Source organism: Hypomesus transpacificus, chromosome 23 (genome assembly GCF_021917145.1).
Source record: "Hypomesus transpacificus isolate Combined female chromosome 23, fHypTra1, whole genome shotgun sequence".
NCBI classification, from domain to species: domain Eukaryota; kingdom Metazoa; phylum Chordata; class Actinopteri; order Osmeriformes; family Osmeridae; genus Hypomesus; species Hypomesus transpacificus.
Window position 1 is genome coordinate 5516279 of NC_061082.1, and position 22670 is coordinate 5538948.

General features: G+C 49.9%; 1 protein-coding gene across 1 annotated transcript in view; it reads right to left on the reverse strand.

Annotated features, from left to right (window-relative positions):
• Positions 1-817: 817 nt before the first annotated feature.
• hdac4 (histone deacetylase 4) overlaps positions 818-22670 on the reverse strand; it is a 63248-nt gene continuing 41395 nt past the window's right edge. The window contains 6 exon segments of the mRNA XM_047045968.1: positions 818-5249; positions 5579-5720; positions 6322-6406; positions 13154-13287; positions 14251-14369; positions 22472-22569. Coding sequence (XP_046901924.1) covers positions 5210-5249; positions 5579-5720; positions 6322-6406; positions 13154-13287; positions 14251-14369; positions 22472-22569 — 618 coding nt within the window. The 3' untranslated portion in view covers positions 818-5209.

The following is a 22670-nucleotide window of genomic DNA, read 5'->3' on the forward strand; positions in this document are numbered from 1 at the left end:
CATAAGCCTGTGATAACTCTCTCCAGGCTAACATACGCCTGTGATAACTCTCTCCAGACTAACTTACGCCTGGGATAACTCTCTTCAGACTAACATACGCCTGTGATAAATCTCTCCAGACTAACATACGGCTGTGATAACTCTCTCCAGGCTAACATAAGCCTGTGATAACTCTCTCCAGACTAACATAAGCCTGTGATAACTCTCTCCAGACTAACATAAACCTGTGATAACTCTCCAGACTAACATAAGCCTGTGATAACTCTCTCCAGGCTAACATAAGCCTGTGATAACTCTCTCCAGACTAACATAAGCCTGTGATAACACTCTCCAGGCTAACATAAGCCTGTGATCATTCTCCAGCTCTTAACTAGACCACAGTGGAAGGCAGCAGGATCCTCCTGCAGTTCCAGTCTCCTCAAGACGCCACCTCCATTCTTCGTCTTATTAAACGTTTAGTTGTGGTTTGGTGCTATTTGAGTTGTAAACTTAATGGCGAGTAACCGTTGCCCGCAGCACGATGAAAGCTGAACTTCAGATGCAGTTTGGAGTGTTTCTCGCCACAGTGGTCTCGTGACCTTGATGGAATTAGTGGATTTGTAGAATAACATGTTTCTCTAGTCTTTGTAAAGAAAGCTTGAATGTAACCATGTTTATCTAGGAACAGTTTGTTACTATAACAAATTATGTTTTATATTCTGACATGGTATATGTTTTGTGTGTTTACATAGTACTGTGTATATTTGTCAGTTTCTGTACAACGTACTTGGAATTATGAGTTTGCATGCATGTTAAACACAAATAACAACTAGACATGAAGGTTTTCCAAAAGGTGATATTTTATATAGTGTAGATGTCAAAGAGAACATGTTAGAGAAAAGGTCCCAAGAAACAAGTACTATTCTGGAACAATGGAGAACAAGTTCAAACAAAACCATAAAAAAAACAATATGCATTTAATACATTTTGTAAACCTAGAACTGTTTATTTTAACCACAGTGGTCACAGACATAACTGGCTGAAGTGGAACTGAACAACAATGATAACCCAGACAGAGCCCTTTGATAACGCCAGATGATAACTGCCCTCCCTCCTACCCCAAACCCTCCATGATGCCCATAAAGTAAATCCACCCAGTCCTCAACCTGTTGTTAGCTACCCCTAAAACAATATTCTACATAAATACAATAAAATCTATTGTCAGTATGTCACAAGTGCTAGATAAAAGATTGATTTTGTAAAATATTCAAATGTCCCCCCCATCATTCAGTTTAGTCTGTTTCTTTAAGTAAAAAGAATGTCTGTTTGACACAGAAAGCATGTTTCTGTCAAACCCTTCTGGGAACCCTAAGAGTGAAGAGGAGCGAGGCTCCATGTCGCTCCTTCTCTCTGGATGCAGGTTAGGTGTGGATGTCCTTCAGTGCTCATGTGCAGATATGTTACAGGGGACAGATACATGCGGATGCTAGGACCATGCAGAGAGGAGGCCAGGAGCAGGTGAGGAGGAGAGAGCAGATCTAACTAGGCCAATACAATAAACAACTAACAATCCTTAGGCCCAGTCAGATGAAGAAAATAAAATGCCCAGAATTATTTTAAATACAAAATAACATACAAAGAAAATAGCTCATGGAATGTTCTTTCTTGTTTAACGCTAATTGTGTTTTTTTCTTTGACTAAGACAAACTACCTGGCTTTCACGCAAGAATAACCGGGTGAAAGTAAAGTCCCTTTGACAAATGTATGACTCCTTGAGTTCATAGAAATTAAACATGACGTTTGCGGCAAGGCATTGTGAGGCTTAGAAAAGGGGGGAGGGATTTGTGCAACTTGGTAGCAATCCACTCGCAAATAATCACAATCTATTAGTGAAACATTGGGATCTTTGCAAATGTAAAAGGCATTCAATGTTCTCTTTTCATCTTGGTGACCTTCTCTAACATTTCGCTGTTTGAAGGAATCTCTTCTGGATTACAATCAGGAATTAACTTCCGAGGAAAATGACAAGTGCAATGGAAAAAATAGAACCAGAAACAAAGATTTAATGCCCAGAAATAGTTACTCATTTCACATCCCAATTCTGTACCATTCTTTGAGTGATTCCCACACATTCCAAAGCATTGGATTGATGAAAGTATGGGAAACACACTTTACCACCTGATATCATAAACCCTTCATTTCCTTTTGAATAAATAAAAGGTTTGTTGGGTTTATTATCTAGACTGAGGCAGAACATGGAACCAAAACCTGGAACTCCAGGACATTTGCAGCTGGTAAACTAATGTGTTGGGGCTCAGGGGTCAGGAGGTTCTAGCGGTTAGGGTGACCCGACACCTGAGGAGCTGTGGCAGCACGACATGAAGAACACAACAGGACCTGTAGCTTCTCCTGGTGCACAACATCACAGTGTTTCAAGGGGAACCGGTTAAAAAAATTACATGGACTGATTCTATTCCTAGCACTTTTTTTTCAAAGCTCAACTGGAAAAGTTCCTTTCTTAAGAGTATTGAGATCCTTAGTAGAAGGCTCTCTAGAAGGAGCAGGAGAGTGGAGGAAGGGGGTTGGATCAGAGGGATCCAATTGGAACTATGATCAGTTTTGGTCAGATATAACAAGTTGGTATTTTCAACTATAACATTTTTCAACTCAAGAAATAAGTTTGTACAGTTTCACAGGGAGAAAGTGCCTAGATACATAAAAGGAATATTAGAGCTTTTGTAACAAAATATGGGAAAACAGCACATTAGTGGAGTTGACAAAGGCAATGCCAGTCATGTACAGCAATAGAAAAACGACACCCAATAGGGATTTACTGTACTCAACACGTAGCCAATGGCAGCCACAAACAGTGAACAGCAGAGAGTCAGACCAGCCAATGAAATATGAACATGTTGCCTTGCAATACTAACTTCAAAAAACAAGTTTGTAATATCTTATAATATATAATATACTTAGAGTTTTTCATATAGAAATCTACTATGAACAGACAGTTTAGTAAATACACAATTGTTGGAATCATTATACAAAGTAGAAATGTTTGCACCCCCTGCCCTCCCCTAACGACGCCAGGAAACGGCTGCTCATCAAATCCAAGGATCTGAACCCTCACATGTAGTAAAGTGTGTCAACTGTACAATGTGTAACAGAAGGAGACACAAGGTTCAAAACAACAACATGACAATTATTTTAAAAAGTAAAAAAAAGAAAGAAACTAAGACACTGGAGTCCACTTGGTAAAGACATAAAAAATGAGACAGGACAGAAATACACAAACGTGGAAGGAATAAACACAAAATGGAGTAGTCATCAAAAACTATTCTGTGGTAAAAATACCCAGAGGACCAATGAGGAATAACAATCACTACTGTGTTTCACTGTTTCAAACATGTCGATTGAAAGTACAATACACAAATGACTACCACTTCGATGAAGAAACAATCTTGAAGGTAGTTGCCAAAAGGCTAAAAATGAGTTGGTGAAGATGTGAGTTCAGTGAACTATACTGTAGCCGTCATTAAGAATCTCTAAAGAGTTACGGACGTCAAATTCAAGTTCCGTCAGAGAGCATGCTATCGATACAGGGATCCATGTCATTCATGATCTGCGAGTAGTTGAATGAAAAAGTACAAATGAGTCCTGCCTCACCTTTGCTGTCGTCTAGACTGTAGGTCTACCCTAGACTGTAGGTCTACCCTAGACTGTAGGTCTTTCATAGACTGTAGGTCTACCCTAGACTGTAGGTCTACCATAGACTGTAGGTCTACCCTAGACTGTAGGTCTACCATAGACTGTAGGTCTACCCTAGACTGTAGGTCTACCATAGACCATCTCAAAAACTAAAAACAAGCACCGGCTCGGTAGCACCTGACGCCTGAAGGGCCGCTCGGCCTGATGACAGGCCTGCTGACAGGCCCAGGCCGGGTGGAGGAGGCCCGGACCTGCTCTGGACAACAGACGCACCACCACAGGATCTAGACATGGCCATAATCAACTGAAAAAAGCACACATTCGTTTTCCTACCACAAAACATCTGGTCATCAGACTACAATGATATTTCGTGGGTCAGTTCAGTGTTGTGTGTTTCTTTTACAGATCCGTGACCACCACGCGTCTTGGGTGTTCAGCAACAATAGCAAAGCCTGTCGTATATGTTTGTAATACTAAGTGGTTTGAGACTATAAGATGTCATGCTTTGGCTTGTTAATGACTTCTAATACATTTGAACAGCAGTTCCTTCAACTGCAGGTAGCTCCTCTACAGTGCATGCTAACGTTCACTAGAGGGCTGGTGTCTGGTGCTACGCTAAACCTTTCAGCCCGCTCGCTCGCTCCCAGGAGAGAAAGACTCCAGCCATGTTATGTCCTGTGTAGCTAGCAACTACCTCCACACTACAGTTCAAAGGCTAAGGGGGAGCAGGAGAGGATATGGGAGAGGGGGGTCTGGGGGGAGGCAGAGACTGAAAAGGAACAAGGTGGGACAGTAGGTTGGCCGCAGGGGATTATGGGTAAACATGCAAAGGGACTCCCAGTCCTATGTGCCAACATTGTACCGACATCGCCAGCCTCGCCAAGATCAAGGATGAGAAGGTAGAAGATATTAGAGGTCTCCTCCCCTGGTTTTAAGGCAAAGCTCTTTCACTGAGTTCAGCGTGAAAATGTACCAGGCAGGTCAAAAGGCACAAACTCACAGTCTTTCACTGTCTGTCGTCGACCAGAACTACTGTTCATCATCGTCTTTCCTCGCATCTCCTTTTAGCTAAACACCTGGTCTCTCCTTCCTCAGTGTCTTCCAGACACAGAAGCAGCCGGTGGCTTGTTCCGTCTCAGGCTGTCGCTGCCTGGATGAAAGGATCCAGCAGCAGATGAAACGACCGGACTGGTTCATACATCGTGTTTACGTACTGTTTAAATGCACTGGCACTCAAGGTTGCCAGAGTGGGACGGTTAACCCCCCTTAAATCCCAAAGGGTCCCGAGGAGCAGACCTGGCAACCGAGGACTGGGGTTGTTCACCTCCTACTTCCTGTACAGACAACAACACCTACGGTGATTGGTCGATTGGGTTCCCGTGAGGGAGATGTTGGTCGTGTCTGGACGCCCCCTGCAGGAGAGCCCTCTGGAGCACACGCCCTGCTCGGACACGGCAGAGGAGGCGGGTCAAATTGAAACGGAGACTGGTGATTGGCTCAGGGGGATGTCAGAGACAAGCCTCTACATGGGAGGCTCCTCCTCCATAGGCTCCTCCTCCGGCCTGGACAGAAGAGCAGACCACACAAACACACCGATAACTACATGAACACACTGATAACCACATGAACACACTGATAACTACACAAACACACTAATAACCACATGAACACACCGATAAGCACACGAACACACCGATAACCACACGAACACACCGATAACCACATGAACACACCGATAACCACATGAACACACCGATAACCACATGAACACACCGATAACCACATGAGCACACTGAAAACAACAGTAATTTTGATAATGAATAAAGGTAAAACTCAGCAGTTTACACAGACCAGACAAGGACACACACACACACCAGACCCCCCCTCGTACCTGTTGCCCAGGTGTTTGCTGGCTACGGAGAGCGAGGCCATGGCGGTGACGGCCTCTGCCTCCTCGGCCTCCCACCTGCGAGCCTCGCTCAGGGAGCAGCCCAGCGTGGAGGCCAGGCGCTGTAACGAGCGCCAGGATTTACCTGAGCAGGACACACGGACACAGCTAGGCTGTTAAACACCTAGCCACATCAACTGAGGTAATGAGGGTGAGGGTAAGTATGGTTAGGGTAAGTATATATGTTTAGGGTGAGGGCTGTTATGACTAGGTGGAGTTTGTCATATCTGGAAAGAGCATGGGTTGAGTGTGACACGGTAGCATCAGAACATTAGCCTGACGTGGTCATACTCAGAGTTCTAGTCAGAATATGAGTCTGATAACTCTCCGTTGGGCTGTGACTATGGGGCGTGTTTCAACCGAACTCGTAAAACAAATGCCACTTCGCTCAATTGGATAGACCTACAGCCAATCAGAGCAACGTAATATGTTGTCTGTTGAAAACTAATTCAACCCAAGCGCTCTTTTGTGACGTGGGTGATTACGTTACTGTTGATCATCTGTCCATCATCATATAAAGCCCGCCCTGGCAATTTCATTGGTCCGACCAGATCCTGGTCTTATATAGTTTGTCCCCAATACGAGCCCCTTCAGACCCAACTTCCCGACCACATTTTTTTGTGGGCGGGGCTAAGTTGGGCTGGCAGCCAGGCTATCAGAACATCGAGTTGGTGAAGAGTCCTCACCGTGAGCTTCCAGAACCTTCTCCATGGAGACAACAGCGTTGGCGTTCGGCCTCTGGGTCAGAACCTCTTCAGGAAGGGGCTCCAGCTGTCAGGAACAAACAGGCAACTTCTGATTCACAATATTAATTAAAGTCTTTACTGTCTGAGCAAAACAGAGTTTATTGGGAGTATTTGGGGAGTTTTTAAGGAGGCAAAAAACGCCTCCATACCAGTTCACACAACAGAGTTCCGGTTGTGGTGCACATGACAGCATGACCCTGGGCCTGCTGCCCAGGTCCGACTCGTCACCACAACAATGAGAGGTCTGCAGATGCACACAGCCTCCTGCTATTCAGGAAGTCCTGACGGTTTCCAGGGACAGGCTAGAGCACCCGCTCTGTGTCCAGCGCGACATGCCACACGCACCTAGAAACCCAACAAAGCCACGTGAGAGGCACCAAAAAGAAACACTGATGCCCCATGCACATCCAGATTGGACAGAGAGACACGAGAGAATCCTTTTACAGAAGACCCATTCGACTATAAATCTGTCAAACACAGAGGTTAATAACGACAATGCTCTATTTTTCTGTGGAGGCGTATGAGGTGGTGATCAGGGCTGGGTCTGCTAGCGAGGCAGAGCAGCGTGCCAGAGAGGAGAGGAAGAAGGGATTGCTGGTCTGTCCGGGCCCAGCCTCGGCTCAACGTTTTCCTTTAATGAAACCAAACAGAGGGTGGGAGGGGGTGGGGAGGGTGAAGGGAGAGGCGGTCTAGCGAGAGGGATACTTTAATCCAGCTGTGGCACGACAGGCTGCATCATGTGAACACACACACTATGACAACACGTGCACACTCTGAGAACTGTAGAATGAATCTCTTTTGTACACACACACACACCACCCTCCTCCGCCATAATCATGGACATAAAGCCCAAATACACCCAAGGAGAGATGGGCTTGATAAGAGAATGAACACACACACACACCGTCACATTGAACAAGTGATTTGTGTGTGTTGGTCATGGAGAGCTGCCATGGTGCGTCAGCTCGTTTAAGGAAACGGCACACACACACACACACACACACTTCAGACAACAGCCTGCTTTGTTCAGTCCTGGGCATCAAACTTGCCCCATCCCTCCTGCCTGTACCCCATCTCTCCTGCCTGTACCCCATCCCTCCTGCCTGTGCCCCATCTCTCCTGCCTGTGCCCCATCTCTCCTGCCTGTACCCCATCCCTCCTGCCTGTGCCCCATCTCTCCTGCCTGTGCCCCATCTCTCCTGCCTGTGCCCCATCTCTCCTGCCTGTGCCCCATCTCTCCTGCCTGTGCCCCATCTCTCCTGCCTGTGCCCCATCTCTCCTGCCTGTGCCCCATCTCTCCTGCCTGTGCCCCATCTCTCCTGCCTGTACCCCATCTCTCCTGCCTGTGTCCCATCTCTCCTGCCTGTGCCCCATCTCTCCTGCCTGTGCCCCATCTCTCCTGCCTGTGCCCCATCTCTCCTGCCTGTGCCCCATCTCTCCTGCCTGTACCCCATCTCTCCTGCCTGTGCCCCATCTCTCCTGCCTGTGCCCCATCTCTCCTGCCTGTGCCCCATCTCTCCTGCCTGTACCCCATCTCTCCTGCCTGTGCCACATCTCTCCTGCCTGTGCCCCATCTCTCCTGCCTGTACCCCATCTCTCCTGCCTGTACCCCATCTCTCCTGCCTGTGCCCCATCTCTCCTGCCTGTGCCCCATCCCTCCTCTCGGCTGAACACCTCTGCCTCGTCCCTGCAGCCCGAGGGCTGGTGGAGGAGGAGGTGAGGAGGGGAGGGATGAGAGGATTGAGGAGAGGAGGGATGAGAGGGGTGAGGAGATGAGGGATGAGGAGAGGAGCGATGAGAGGGTAGAGGAGAGGAGGGATGAGGAGAGGAGGGATGAGAGGGTACAGGAGGGCTGTCCGTCAACCTGACAGGCAGCTGTGCCTCACGCCTATAAACTTTAATGGTTCTTGTCAGCGCGCTCCAGGACCCTGCTTGCCAGGTATGACACACACACACATGTGCACATTCAACACACACACATACACACACACACATGTTGCCACAGAGCGTCTGTGACTCGGGAATTCCGTCTATTTGTCTTTCTAACCTTCTCTCTAGTTATTCTCTGCTGTGAGGTCTGTCGTTTTTGGCAAAGAAATAAGTCCTTTTGTCAGAGACGGTTTGATGCTCCTCAAGTCATGGGCTGGCGCTGCAGCGCAGGTTTGTTTGAGTGGGTGGCACGGCCTTCAAACGCACCAAGCCCTCTGCCAGAAAAGCTTCGAGACACCACTGCAAGCCAGAGGCTGGCAGAGGAATGAGCCTTGAAAAAAAGGTTCAAGAGTGAGAAAGCAGAACAGACGGAGGAATGCTGCTTTCTCAGCATTAATACGCACACAAGGCGGACATCGTTTCAGGGCTAAAACAACAGAGCGAAAGTTAGCGATCGCTGACAATGGCTGATTAGGTTTGGTGTTTTTAACAAGCTAAGTCTGTACTGTGTAACACAGGTGACCTTTCTAACTTTTCCGTTTAATGCAAGGTTGAAATGACCATCCCTGGGGAGACTGGGTGTAAAGATCCGTACGCTCTGTAACTAGGATGTAAACAAAGCAAACCACCTTACCGCTGACTGGTTATAATCAGCGTATTAGCCTGTTGTTTATCAAATAACCGCTAACGACTGCAATTCAGAGGAGGCCAGACATCTGTTTGTGCACAAACATCAATTAGTCCTTAGTTCAGAGTTGACTTGTGCCGTCACCAATGCATCATTCATGAGCCATTTAACTAGAGAGGCCTTTTCGATTACGCACTCCTACTATGGGGCGCAAAAAAAGCCAGTAAAGTTCATTCAAACGTTTTTATCCTCCTCTTTCCCAGCTAATTCGAGCTGCTTTCAAAGGGAACCCAACGCTCATTATAGCAGAGCTTGTCCTAACCTGCCAATAAAACCAAGGATGTATTTCTCTTCGCACTGCAGTGGCCAGTAAAACGCTGGATGCAAACACTGCAGTCGCCCAGGTCGCGATAGGGGGTCGTAAAGAACACGAGATTCTTGGCCCAGACTGCGGGCCTCATGCTACCTATGTCTGTGTCAGTATATCCACAACCTATGCCAGCCCACATCTGTGTACCACGGAATGTCCATCAGCATGATTATTCGCTTCGCCATTTACCACCATAAAACCATGAGGAGCTTCTGAGTAGAATCATGCAGCTGGATTCCACTGCTGCTTGTAAACACGAGCTTCCTGATGTTCTGATGAGATATTTGTAAGTTGCCAGTTTTGAACCCGTGGTCTTTGTCTCTCCTTCCTGCGTGCGACCCTCTAGACAGGTCATGACACCATCGAGGGGCCCATCTGGACTCGTCACAGGCTGAACAAAACCAAACATGTGCTGTGTACACGCTCTTTCTAGAAGAAATGAAAGCCCAGATCACCAGCATCTGACTTCTCTGCCAACAGAGGTATCATAGTCACAGACTGCTAATGAACCGGGCTTTCCAGTGGATTCATTTTTAACATTCATTTTGAGAGAGAATGCGGTCTTTAGTGTGTATGTGACTAACTTCTTGCGGGGGAAATGAAACTGGAACTCTCTCCCTGCTGTCTGACTGACAACAGCTCCCTCTGACTTCAGATGTGTCTTTGATCAGGTGCTGGCCAGGCTGCTGTTGACCCTTGAGGTGGAGGTGTGAGGGTAACTGCATTCAGATGGGCGTCACAGACAGGGTCAAGTCTCTCAGCAAGGGGTAACTCCTGCCCAGGCCTCCCTCTCGCTTCCCCCCCCCCCCCCCCCTCCCATTCATGGTTGGTTGATTCCGGAGCAGACCCCCTCAGTAGTGGCTAAGTCATGGTCTGGCGTGGTCACGGTTAAACAGGTTAGCTTATTGCATTAAGTTCTCCGCGGTTGTTTTGGGAGCTGCTCTGGAACGCACATCCTCCTGTTCCCCTGAGTACAGCAGAGCTCTGACAGGCCTGCCTACTGCAGAGCTCTGCTCTCTCTGACAGGCCTGCCTACTGCAGAGCTCTGCTCTCTCTGACAGGCCTGTCTACTGCAGAGCTCTGCTCTCTGACAGGCCTGTCTACTGCAGAGCTCTGCTCTCTGACAGGCCTGCCTACTGCAGAACTCTGCTCTCTCTGACGGGCCTGCCTACTGCAGAGCTCTGCTCTCTCTGACAGGCCTGCCTACTGCAGAGCTCTGCTCTCTCCAGAAGAAGGAAAAAACTAAACATTTACCGGGCTCTAGTTTGTAGCCCCTCGTTGGTCACGATGCAGATGAGAGCGTCAGGCCGGCTGGTAGCGCTCCTGCTCCAGGAGAACATCTCCCTGGAGGCTCGGTCACAGTGACCAGGGTTTTATTAGAGACCCAGCGTTACAGTTGGGTTTGTTTTGCTCTGAGCCCAACATGCACATGGAGAGATGCCATGAGGGAGTTTACAGTTCCAACAGGGTATTTATGTCCTCGTCTGCAGCACAGTACAGCCAGACTCTACAGCACAGCCAGACTCTGCAGCACAGCCACACTCTTCAGCACAGCACAGCCAGACTCTACAGCTCAGCACAGCCAGACTCTGCAGCACAGCACAGCCAGACTCTACAGCACAGCCAGACTCTGCAGCACAGCCAGACTCTACAGCACAGCCAGACTCTGTAGCACAGCCAGACTCTGCTGCACAGCCAGACTCTGCAGCACAGCCAGACTCTGCAGCACAGCCACACTCTTCAGCACAGCACAGCCAGACTCTACAGCTCAGCACAGCCAGACTCTGCAGCACAGCACAGCCAGACCCTGCAGCACAGCCAGACTCTACAGCACAGCCAGACTCTGTAGCACAGCCACACTCTTCAGCACAGCACAGCCAGACTCTACAGCTCAGCACAGCCAGACTCTGCAGCACAGCCACACTCTTCAGCACAGCACAGCCAGACTCTACAGCTCAGCACAGCCAGACTCTACAGCTCAGCACAGCCAGACTCTGCAGCACAGCCAGACTCTACAGCACAGCCAGACTCTGTAGCACAGCCACACTCTTCAGCACAGCACAGCCAGACTCTACAGCTCAGCACAGCCAGACTCTACAGCTCAGCCAGACTCTACAGCACAGCCAGACTCTGTAGCACAGCCACACTCTTCAGCACAGCACAGCCAGACTCTACAGCAGAGCACAGCACAGCACAGCCAGACTCTACAGCACAGCCACACTGTGATCTGGAAGAGAAAACAGAGTTCTCCACCAACGTCCCAAACACTAAAGCATGGTATGGATGAGTACCCAGGCCTGAAGGTTGACTGATGTAACAAGCAGCAGTGTGAAGAGCCGGTGTTGCTCAGGCTTACTTCAAACAGCAGCGGACTGGAAGGCTGTTTTAACGGCACTCAGACGTGTGAGCTCAGACCAGGTCTGGTGCGGCAAGTCATAAGAAGAGGGTTTCTCCCGAGCCACAGCTCCCCTACGCCTCATTAATACTGATTTGAAAGACTTGCCGGGGCAGGCTGGAGGCCTAATGGCTTCAGCAGGTTCCCTCCTCGTCCAATTAGAGTCAATACTGGGATGGGGGGTGTGTTTGTGGCCCAGTCTGCAACAACACTTAGAGTGGGTCACTCTCTCGAAATAAAACTGAGTTGACACAAACGTGGACTGGGTCTGGAAGAAGGCTTCAGTCTTAGAGGCTGTCTTTCAGCCACTGACCACCAACTCCTGTTAGCTCACCGACTCAATGGCAACTGTGTGCTGTGGATGTTCAAACTTTGCAATTCTTGCTGTAGACGTGGTTCAGATGCATCCACACAGGCACGTAGCAGAGGCATCACAGGCACACAGCAGAGGCATCACAGGCATGCAGCAGAGGCATCACAGGCACATAGCAGAGGCATCACAGGCACACAGCAGAGGCATCACAGGCACACAGCAGAGGCATCACAGGCATGCAGCAGAGGCATCACAGGCACATAGCAGAGGCATCACAGGCACGCAGCAGAGGCATCACAGGCACACAGCAGAGGCATCACAGGCACACAGCAGAGGCATCACAGGCACACAGCAGAGGCATCACAGGCACGCAGCTCTAGAACATCTCTGCCGACACACCCCTGAGAGTCAGAGAGTTATCTTTAACATGAAATATGAAGAGAACATGATTTCAAATCCCTGGCCAAGAAAGCACTTCATTAGTTTTAAGAAAACAGAGGGCGTTTTTTAGGACACGGAGCTGTTGTCTGCTGTGAATCACCAGAGGGCTGCTTATGTTCCAGCCCAGGCCTACACACACTCCCACAATTAACCTCAGATTCTTTTGCTGGAAGTGTATGACATCCTCTCTCTCCCCTTTCATTGAGCCCCTCCCATACTGGGCAGGGAAGACAGAGGAGAGGGGAGGAGGAGACAGGGGCTCTGAAGAAGGGAGTGCTGAGAGGAGAGGAGAGAGTGCTCCCTGTTGTGTTTCCCTTCCTTCCTTTCTCACTTTCTTCCTGCAGAGCTGGCTCGCAGTTTCTGGCAAAATCTCTTTTCGATGGAACAGTGAAGGAAGAGGGTCCTAGGAAATCCTCCAATCAGAGGGCTCTATGAGCTCTGATTGGGGATCTGATGGCTGATGTACAAAGTGTCTGAAAGACGGGGGAGGGGGGACCACAGACACAGAGATGAACATTAGGGGCAGGGCTCTAGCCTGTGCCTTTGGAAGCTGATCTAGAGATTGACAGGTGTGACAGATGGAAGGGTGTGTGTCCATGGGCACAACAGGACTTGTCAGCCATCATGGAAACTAAAGATAGGCTCCCCCTCCCCCTATCCCTCCCCCTCTCCATCCCTCCCTCCTTCCCTCCTCACCTCGTTCCCCAGCAGAGCAGAAACACAGGCTTCCGAGGCGTCACAGATGGCGGTGAGGTCGTGACCTCCCTCCAGTGCCAGCACCACCCTCCCCCCAGCCAGCCCCATCAGCTGCCTGGTCAGGTAGCCAAAACCTGTGGGGGGCAAGGGGGGGGGGCAGGGGTGAGATGAGGGGGTTAGAGGCTGAGTTTGGTCCCTGGTGACTGGGACACTGATCAAAGAACACAGGCAGACGAGTAAAATATAGCAGTGTTTTATTTCCACATATATATACTATATAGAAAACCAAACAGTAAGATGTATCTTGGGTATACATGTGTATAAGGTGGCCTAGCCTATCTGGCTTCACTGCAGCTTTGATCGTTTTTTCCCCGGGAGGGTTTAAATATATGCAATCCACCATTTCCCCACTCACGATATCCTCAAAACATCTCTTTCCTCCTCGCATACCTACTTAAGCGTATCATTTTCAGTTGTGTGTGTGTAAGAACATCTCACTTGTATATGTGTGTGGTTTTAAGTATAGTATATCAATGAGTTGGGTTTCATGTGCATGTCAGAAAATTACAAAAGTTGAAAAGTACATGCATGGCCCCTCACACACACACACATACACAGGGCTGAGAGAAGGGCAGACGGAATCAGCTGGAACAACGGAGCACTCCTTCCCTCTCGCTCGCTCGCTCTCTCTCTCCCTTCCTCTCTCTCGCCCCCTCTCTCTCGTGAGTGATGCGGTGCTCTGACAACAGTGCTCTCTCTCTCTCTCTCCCTCTCTCTCTGTCCCTCTCTGCCGTGAGTGATGCTGTGCTCTGACCACAAAATAACTCCTCACGAGGGAGAAATAAAGGAAGGGAGGATGACTCATATTTCTTCAAGGTCCTTGAAAATATCCTCCCTCCATCTCCACAACCCTCTCCTCCCTCCATCTCCACAACCCTCTGCCTCCATCTCCACAACTCCTATACCTGTCTTCACACAAAGTCAAATGTGTGCATGTATTTAAACGGCCATATCTCCCAGTCCTGAGGCAGGTGCACTACCCTATCTCTTAGTCCTGAGGCAGGTTCCCTAGGCAGGTTCCCGAGGCAGGTACTTACACTTGGCGGTGAGGCGATATCCTCCCAGAGGTGAGTTGTGGCCCTCCACGGCGTCGAAGCCCGACGACACCAGAACAACGTCCGGAGCAAACTCATTAGCTATGGGCATCACCACCGCCCTGAGGAGGGAGGAGAGGGAGGAGAGGGAAGAGAGGGAGGAGAGGGAGGGGAGGGAGGAGAGAGAGGAGAGGGAGGAGAGGGAGGAGAGGGAGGAGAGAGAGGAGAGGGAGGAGAGGGAGGAGAGGGAGGAGGGGGAGGAGAGGAAAGAGAGGGAGGAGAGGGAAGAGGGGGAGGAGAGGGAGGAGAGGGAGGAGAGGGAGGAGGGGGAGGAGAGGGAGGAGAGGGAGGAGGGAGGAGAGGGAGGAGAGGGAGGAGGGGGAGGAGAGGGAGGAGGGGGAGGAGAGGGAGGAGAGGGAGGAGAGGGAGGAGGGAGGAGAGGGAGGAGAGGAAAGAGAGGGAGGAGAGGGAAGAGAGGGAGGAGAGGGAGGAGAGGGAGGAGAGAGAGGAGAGGGAGGAGAGGGAGGAGAGAGAGGAGAGGGAGGAGAGAGAGGAGAGGGAGGAGAGGGAGGAGGGAGGAGAGGGAGGAGAGAGAGGAGAGAGAGGAGAGGGAGGAGAGAGAGGAGAGAGAGGAGAGCGAGGAGAGGGAGGAGGGAGGAGAGGGAGGAGAGGGAGGTGAGAGAGGAGAGAGAGGAGAGAAAGGAGAGAGGAGAGGGAGGAGGGAGGAGAGGGAGGTGAGGGAGGAGAGGGAGGAGAGGTATTAAATAAATTGCTCATCCTCAGTGTGGTGACTGTCTCTTGAATCAGAGTACATGTACGACAGCCTGACTACTGACCAAGCACTGTAAAAACAAGTTCCCATAACTGACCGACTGGTGTGTGTGTGTGTGTGTGTACCAGGCCCCTCCTGTGGTCAGCATGACTTTCCCAGCAGATCGACTGCAGGGTTTCGATGCTGTGTTGACTGGATGCCAGACAGGCTTGGTGAACAACCAACAGTTTACAGCTGCTCAACACATCAACTTCTATCTGTCCTCCTCTGTGTGCACAACCCCTCTCGCTTCATCTGATCCACAACTGAACTAGAAAAAAGGAAGTAGTGAAAGAGGCTGAATAACTGAATTCTTTGGGATATTGATGCCGTTTTAATGATACAACAGCTTCACAGAAATGATCAAAACATGAGTTATTAGCTGGGTGTGGTGACAGAGGTCTCAGAGTCCACCTCTCCCTCTCCTCTCCCTCCTCCCCCTCTCCTCTATCCTCTCCTTCTCTCCTCCCTTCCCCTCTCTATCTGTAACACGACGCACACACACGTCAGACGAAGGGAAAATGAAGTGTGTGTGAATGTGTCAGAAAGGGAAATGGACACACGATAACATCACTGATCGCTGGAAAAGTTGTGGTTGGAAAAACGTGAATCATAAACTATACGAGTGAGACTGTGACATCATGTTTGTGAATTGTGTGAGGAATGGTGTCCTGGGGACGACTGTAAAATTCTACTAAAGTAAAATCCCTCTAAAAGACCTTTGTAGTGCAGTCGACTGGTGGTAAAAGACTGAGTCATCGTGACAAGCTGATTGCAACTTGTTTTGTTTCTGTGACTCTGTTTGTGTGTTCAGTGAGTGACAGCAGCGGGCGGATGATGACTGACAGAGCGGCTCTTCTGTCTGAGCCACAGCAGACCAACCCAGAGCAGACCAACACAGAGCAGACCAACCCAGAGCAGACCAACCCAGAGCAGACCAACCCAGAGCAGACCAACACAGAGCAGACCAACCCAGAACAGATCAACCCAGAGCAGACCAACCCAGAGCAGACCAACCCAGAGCAGACCAACCCAGAGCAGACCAACCCAGAGCAGATCCACCCAGAGCAGCTCCTTGTGTGCAGCGTGGCTGCGTGGGTGAGCAGGATTTGGGTGTGCAGCGTTTCAGGCGGTGTGCCCTCCTCAGCTCCAGATTATAGACCTGGCCCGACACCCCTCCCCCCCTCAGAGAGATCGAGGCGGTTTACGTAGAAGGTTTTTGAGCGTGGGTTAGAATGCCTCAGGCTCAGAGAGGTCAGTCATACAACACACAGCGGCAGAACTAGAGGCAGGGCTAGTGGCAGGGCTAGAGGCAGGGCTAGAGGCTGAGCTAGAGGCAGAGCTAGAAGCAGAGCTTGAGGCAGAAGGAGAAAGATAGAGGCAGTACTAGAGGCAGAGCTTGAGGCAGAAGGAGAGAGAAAGATAGAGGCAGAGCTAAAGGGAAAGCTTCTTTTAATATTCCTGTAGGTACTTCCTGTATGAACTTCCTGTAGGTATTTCCTGTAGGTACTATCCCAACAGGAACCTTAAGCTATGAAATATTTCCAAGAGAGCACAAAATATCAACCGTTGGGTAACATGCATCATGAACTGAAAAGCTGGACGTCTTTGAGGGGAAATATTTCTTCAGCTGCTCTATGAGTTACCAAAGGGCTCTCCTGTCTATGGTTAAGCGCGCACACACACACTTGGTCCATTAACATCAGACATATAAAAGACCCCACACCAAAGAGAGCAGCCCACAGCCACTCGTGTGGCTTACCGCCGCGTGCACAGGAAGGCCTTCAGCACAGCGGTTACTGTGACGACCGGAGCATCACACACCACAACCCCCCCTCAGCCCTAGTGTAACGGGAGGCACACACTGCCGTGCCCTCTCCAAAACCTGCTGACGTCGTTCATCTGAACCGAGCCCCCGCAGGCGAAGCCTCACTAACGGACCCAGCTGAAACACCGCAGAGAACAATTAGCATGCTGGAACCAGTGGAAACTAGCTTCTTTTTTTAATAGGCCTTCGCTTTGCATGAATCAGTGGACACCAATGTGGAGATGAAAAGAGAGGTGGTTATCTAGGGCAGTGGGGGGCAGGTTAGCTAGGGCAGTGGGGGGCAGGTTAGCTAGGGCAGTGGGGGGCAGGTTAGCTAGGGCAGTGGGGGGCAGGTTAGCTAGGGCAGTGGGGGGCAGGTTAGCTAGGGCAGTGGAGGGCAGGTTAGCTAGGGCAGTGGGGGGCAGGTTAGCTAGGGCAGTGAGGGGCAGGTTAGCTAGGGCAGTGGAGGGCAGGTTAGCTAGGGCAGTGGGGGGCAGGTTAGCTAGGGCAGTGAGGGGCAGGTTAGCTAGGGCAGTGGGGGGCAGGTTAGCTAGGGCAGTGGAGGGCAGGTTAGCTAGGGCAGTGGGGGGCAGGTTAGCTAGGGCAGTGGGGGGCAGGTTAGCTAGGGCAGTGGGGGGCAAGTTAGCTAGGGCAGTGGGGGAACCAGGCAGACAGCACAGTTAGAGGGCCAAGAGTGTGTGTGTTTTCATGACACGCATGTAGTTGCATATGTGCAGGGTTATGGGAGTGTGTGCTGTTTCTCCACAGTGAGAGAGCGGGAAGGAGGAAGCGTGCTTGGAGGGAGAGAGGGAGGGAGGGGGGGAGAAGAGAGGCAGGGAGAGAGGGAGGGGGGGAGAAGAGAGGGAGGGAGAGAGAGAGGGAGGGACCTGTTAAGACTGTTAAATCTTGGGATTTAACACCTTCTCGTGAGACAGTTGGGCCAAACCCAACACTCCTAGAACCACAGCTTAATTTCTACCTCACACACACACACACACACACACACACACACACACACACGCACACAAAAACTCTTGTACTGGAATGCGTTCCTCCTATGGTGGTGTGTGACCCTAAACCCTTAGACACTCACAGAACCTCCTGGAATCGACCCCACTGCGGTCCTGATGTAGACAGTGACCTCCTCATGATGGTGGTCCTCTAATAAAGTGACCTTCCTAAAAGGGTGTCTGCCAAGTGCTCCATTCCTGTGAACGATCTTTTCTGATCTCAGCGGTGGAGCATTCCTGCGTCTATTGCTTTTGTCTGTCTCTCGTCTCCTGGACAAGGCTCGTTCATCCAGACTGGGTTTTCCTGCCCCCTCTCTCTGGTCCAGGTGTGTTGTTTTAGTTTGGGAGAGCATGGAGGAGCCATGAGGAGACTTAAGTCTTGGTATCTGGGCACCAAGAGAGCTCATCTGAGAAGCTCACCTGTGGCCTCTCCTGTTCTCATGCTATCTCAGCACCAGCTCCTCAACAGAAGGGCTTGCACGTTGAAAGGGGAACATTCACTGGCACGCACACATCCAAAACACACACATACGCACACACACAGAGAAAGACCGACACACACACACGCATAGTCGGACACACCTTCCAGAATGGAGAGCAGCCAGCAGCCAGGGAGTCCTCCCACTCTGGGAATCTCCTCCCTCCTCTCCCCCCTCTCTCCCCCCTCTCTCAGCTCTCTAGGCACCAGAACAGGGTGTGTGTGTGTGTGTGTGTGTGTAACATTGCTCGATTTGTTTCCTCTTGATAAATGGAGCCAAGAGAAGAGGAAGCTCTAATTAGCATTAGCATTAGCAATAGCATTAGATTTCCGCCTGTGACGGCCCCAGACAGAACACCACTCAGTTGTATTCTCGTTAAAGTCTTGTTTTTTCTAACAGTGATGTGGTTTGAAGATAAAAATGAGTTGGTGATTTGAGGAACGGCCTGCTAGCGGGAAGCTTGGCCGGCCAGGAGAACGGCCTGCTGGTGTGAAGCTGGGCCGGCCAGGAGAACGGCCTGCTAGCGTGAAGCTGGGCCGGCCAGGAGAACGGCCTGCTGGTGTGAAGCTGGGCCGGCCAGGACCCAGGCTGCGGAGGGTTAACTGCAGCTCTGCCTGAACCTCCAGCTCAAAGGCTTTTCCTGACAGTTCACAAAAAACATCAGGGGTAGAACAGTGAAGAGACGGGGTAAAATACACACACACACTCGCACACACACACACACACACATAAACACTTCAAAGTCTCGTCATCTGGCGTTGTGGAGAGCTGGTTTGAATTAAGTTCAATTCTCCTCTCTGTTTCCAAGTTCATGGTGAGAGAGAGAGAGAGAGAGAGAGAGAGAGAGAGAGAGAGAGAGAGAGAGAGAGAGAGAGAGGAGAGTAAAGAGAAGAGAGAGGGAGAGAGGAGGAGAAAAGAGAAGAGGGAGATAGAGGAGGAAAGGGAGAGAAAAAGAGAGGAGTGGAAGAGAGAGGAGGAGAGAAGAGGAGAGAGGAGGAGAGGACAGGAAGAGCGAGAAGGAAAGAGAGACGCAGCTTCTGGTTTTCATTAGGGCCAATTTTCTTATCTTTTTTTCTCCCTTCTTTCTGTGGCTCAGGCTTGATCCCCTGCAAATGCAACGTGGCGCTGGCAGTGGTGGAAGGTGGAGGGAGAAGGTGCTGCCCCTGAGGCTCACATCACCTCAGAGAGAAGAGAGATAGGGAGAGAGAGGGAGGGAGAGGAGAGAGAGGGGGAGGGAGAGGAGAGAGAGAGGGAGAGGAGAGAGAGGGAAGGAGAGGAAGGAGAGGGAGGGAGATGAGAGGAAGGAGAGAGAGATAACCATGGGGAAGACAGGGAGATGAAGAGAGAGAAAGATAAGAGAAAGAGAATGTTTTCTTATCTTCTGCAGTAAAGTGTTTGAATATAACCAGGTCACCAGGCCAGTAGACTGTGTCTCCAGACTTAACTGGTCCAGAATAACTCCTGAAACTACCCTAAGCACTTCGTCGACCTGTCTGCCAGCCGTCTGCTACGCAGAGCCAGAGAGCTTCATTCATATTCAGCCCATCTGAAATGAGGTACGACGGCTTTACTAAGGAAAACTATGGCTTTTCCTGGTTTGGCAGATTCTAACTGAGATCTTTCTAGAGAAAACTACCAGAGAAACAAACGACATGTTCCCCATCCAACACGGTCGGCTTTCCAACACAAGCTTTCTGTGGGTGCTTTCCAACAATGATTTGATTTCACACTGAACAACCATAAACAAGAGACAACTAAAATTAAAATAGAGTCTGAATAATCAATTCAACAAACTACTGACCCAGCATGAATCAGTGTTCTTTAGTAAACAGTTCTCTGGAAAGAAGTAACAAAAAAATAATTTGTGGTGGAAGCGATCATTTAGAAAAGACTGACATTCAAGACAGCATCCAAAATCCTGTGAGCAACTGCCTCGATCTGTTCACCTCACCCAGCACACAGCAGGGGAATAAACCAAACCCACAGCACCGCATGTGGACACAGGAAGAGAAAAGAGGAGGAGAGAGCCAGGGAGAGAGACAGGGAGAGAGACAGAGAGAGAGAGACAGGGAGGAGACAGAGAGAGAGACAGGGAGAGAGCCAGGGAGGAGACAGAGAGAGAGACAGGGAGAGAGCCAGGGAGAGAGACAGGGAGAGAGACAGGGAGAGTGACAGGGAGAGAGACAGGGAAAGAGACAGGGAGAAAGAGGGACAGGTAGAGACAGGGAGAGAGAGAGACAGGGAGGGGGGGAGCTGTTAGTGGAGAGCTGGTCTGATCTGGACGACAGGCAAGGTCTGTCTGGACAGACGGACTCATCTTCAAAGTGAGGCGTTGCGAATCGAGACCTGCACACCATCCATGTGAGTGAGTGTGTGTGTTTTGTGATTGTGTTGTTTGAGTGTGTGTTCACCATCTCACTTGCCCGCCTCACCCGGTTAACATGACCCAAACAGCACAGAACATACCCACTGACCAAAGAAAAGGAATAAATAAAGACTATATAATCCATTTGTCCATAAACCACTGCGGCCTGTCATCTCATCTTGTTTTGAAACCAGATTTGGAGTGAGATTTCAGTGAATTCTCCCTTTAACGAGCGCCTGAAAGGTTGTGTCCTGACCGTGCGGGTGCTTCCAGGCCGTGCTGTCAGGTCGGAGCTCTCCTCTCCCCGGCCAAGTGCTCCTCAGCTCTCTCACAACAGTGATCCAAGCTGCCAAGTGCTCCTCAGCTCTCTCACAACAGTGATCCAAGCTGCCCCACAGACACTCGTAAATCCACAACAGACACCCGCTCTCTCTCCTTCTAGTGGAGTCTCTCTCTCTCTCTCACTCCCTCTCACTCCCAACCACTCTCTCTCTCTCTCTCTGTTTGATTCTCAACTCTCCTTTCCCATCTCTGTCTCTGTTTTTGTCACCTTTCCCCCACAGTCCCATGCACTCAATAAGACTAATACACAGATTAATATATCACTGCCATACAAGTAATACTATAATCTATATACAGTAAGAATCATTTAATGCTAGGATATACAGAACACAAGGGCAGGGCTGTGTTGGGCCTTGCCACAAAATGCACCCCCTGCTAACTTTGACAAGGAAAGTACCAGATGCCTGAAACCTATGCTACTCAGATGTGCTGTGTGTGTAAGTACTTCATGCCACCCCTGCATAAGTCAGTGACCCACTTGGGCCACCACAGTCCAAAGAGTCAGGACACGCCACTGCACATATTTTGACAACAGAATGTTTTTTTTTTTACATTAAAACACATTTTTTCCAAATATTTTTTTAACCTTTCAAAACAAAAACTAATTTTTTAACATTTTGAAACTTTTTATTCAACCTTTCGAAACTTAAAAAAGAGGAAATTCAACCTTTCAAAACTTTTTTTTCAAAAAATATTTTTCAACCTGACAACAACTATTCAAATTGTGATCAATAACACGAGTAATATCAACAACACAAAAATAAGGCCGATACCGATATGCCCCCCGATATATTGTGCATCCCTATTATCTATCCTAAATATATTGCTCTAGGATAACATTTAAGGATAAGACACTTTCCGATGCTAGTTTTACCTGTTGGTTGAAAACTATCTGTTGAGATACCAGAGCCAGGGTTGGGGTCAGCATTAGGGGTCAGGCTCAAGGTCAGGGTCAGGGTAAGGTCAGGGTCAGGGTCAGCATTAGGGGTCAGGCTCAAGGTCAGGGTCAGGATTAGGGGTCAGGCTCAAGGTCAGGGTAAGGTCAGCATTAGGGGTCAGGCTCAAGGTCAGGGTCAGGGTAAGGTCAGGGTCAGCATTAGGGGTCAGGCTCAAGGTCAGGGTCAGGGTAAGGTCAGGGTCAGGGTCAGCATTAGGGGTCAGGCTCAAGGTCAGGGTCAGGATTAGGGGTCAGGCTCAAGGTCAGGGTAAGGTCAGCATTAGGGGTCAGGCTCAAGGTCAGGGTCAGGGTAAGGTCAGGGTCAGCATTAGGGGTCAGGCTCAAGGTCAGGGTCAGGGTAAGGTCAGGGTCAGCATTAGGGGTCAGGCTCAAGGTCAGGGTCAGGGTAAGGTCAGGGTCGGCATTAGGGGTCAGGCTCAAGGTCAGGGTCAGGCACAGGGTAAGAGTGTTACCTGAAGGCAGCGAGGTATTCTGCGTCTCCCATGGGGGGCTCCAGTCCTCCTGTGAAGGCCACGTTCACATTGAAGCCCACTCCTGCCCCGCTGCCCACCTGGGTCACACACACACACACTATATGTCAACCAGGAGGAGGCTCCGTTAGGGAACTGGTTGTTGGTTCCCATGTCTTCATATCATGTGCACACACACACT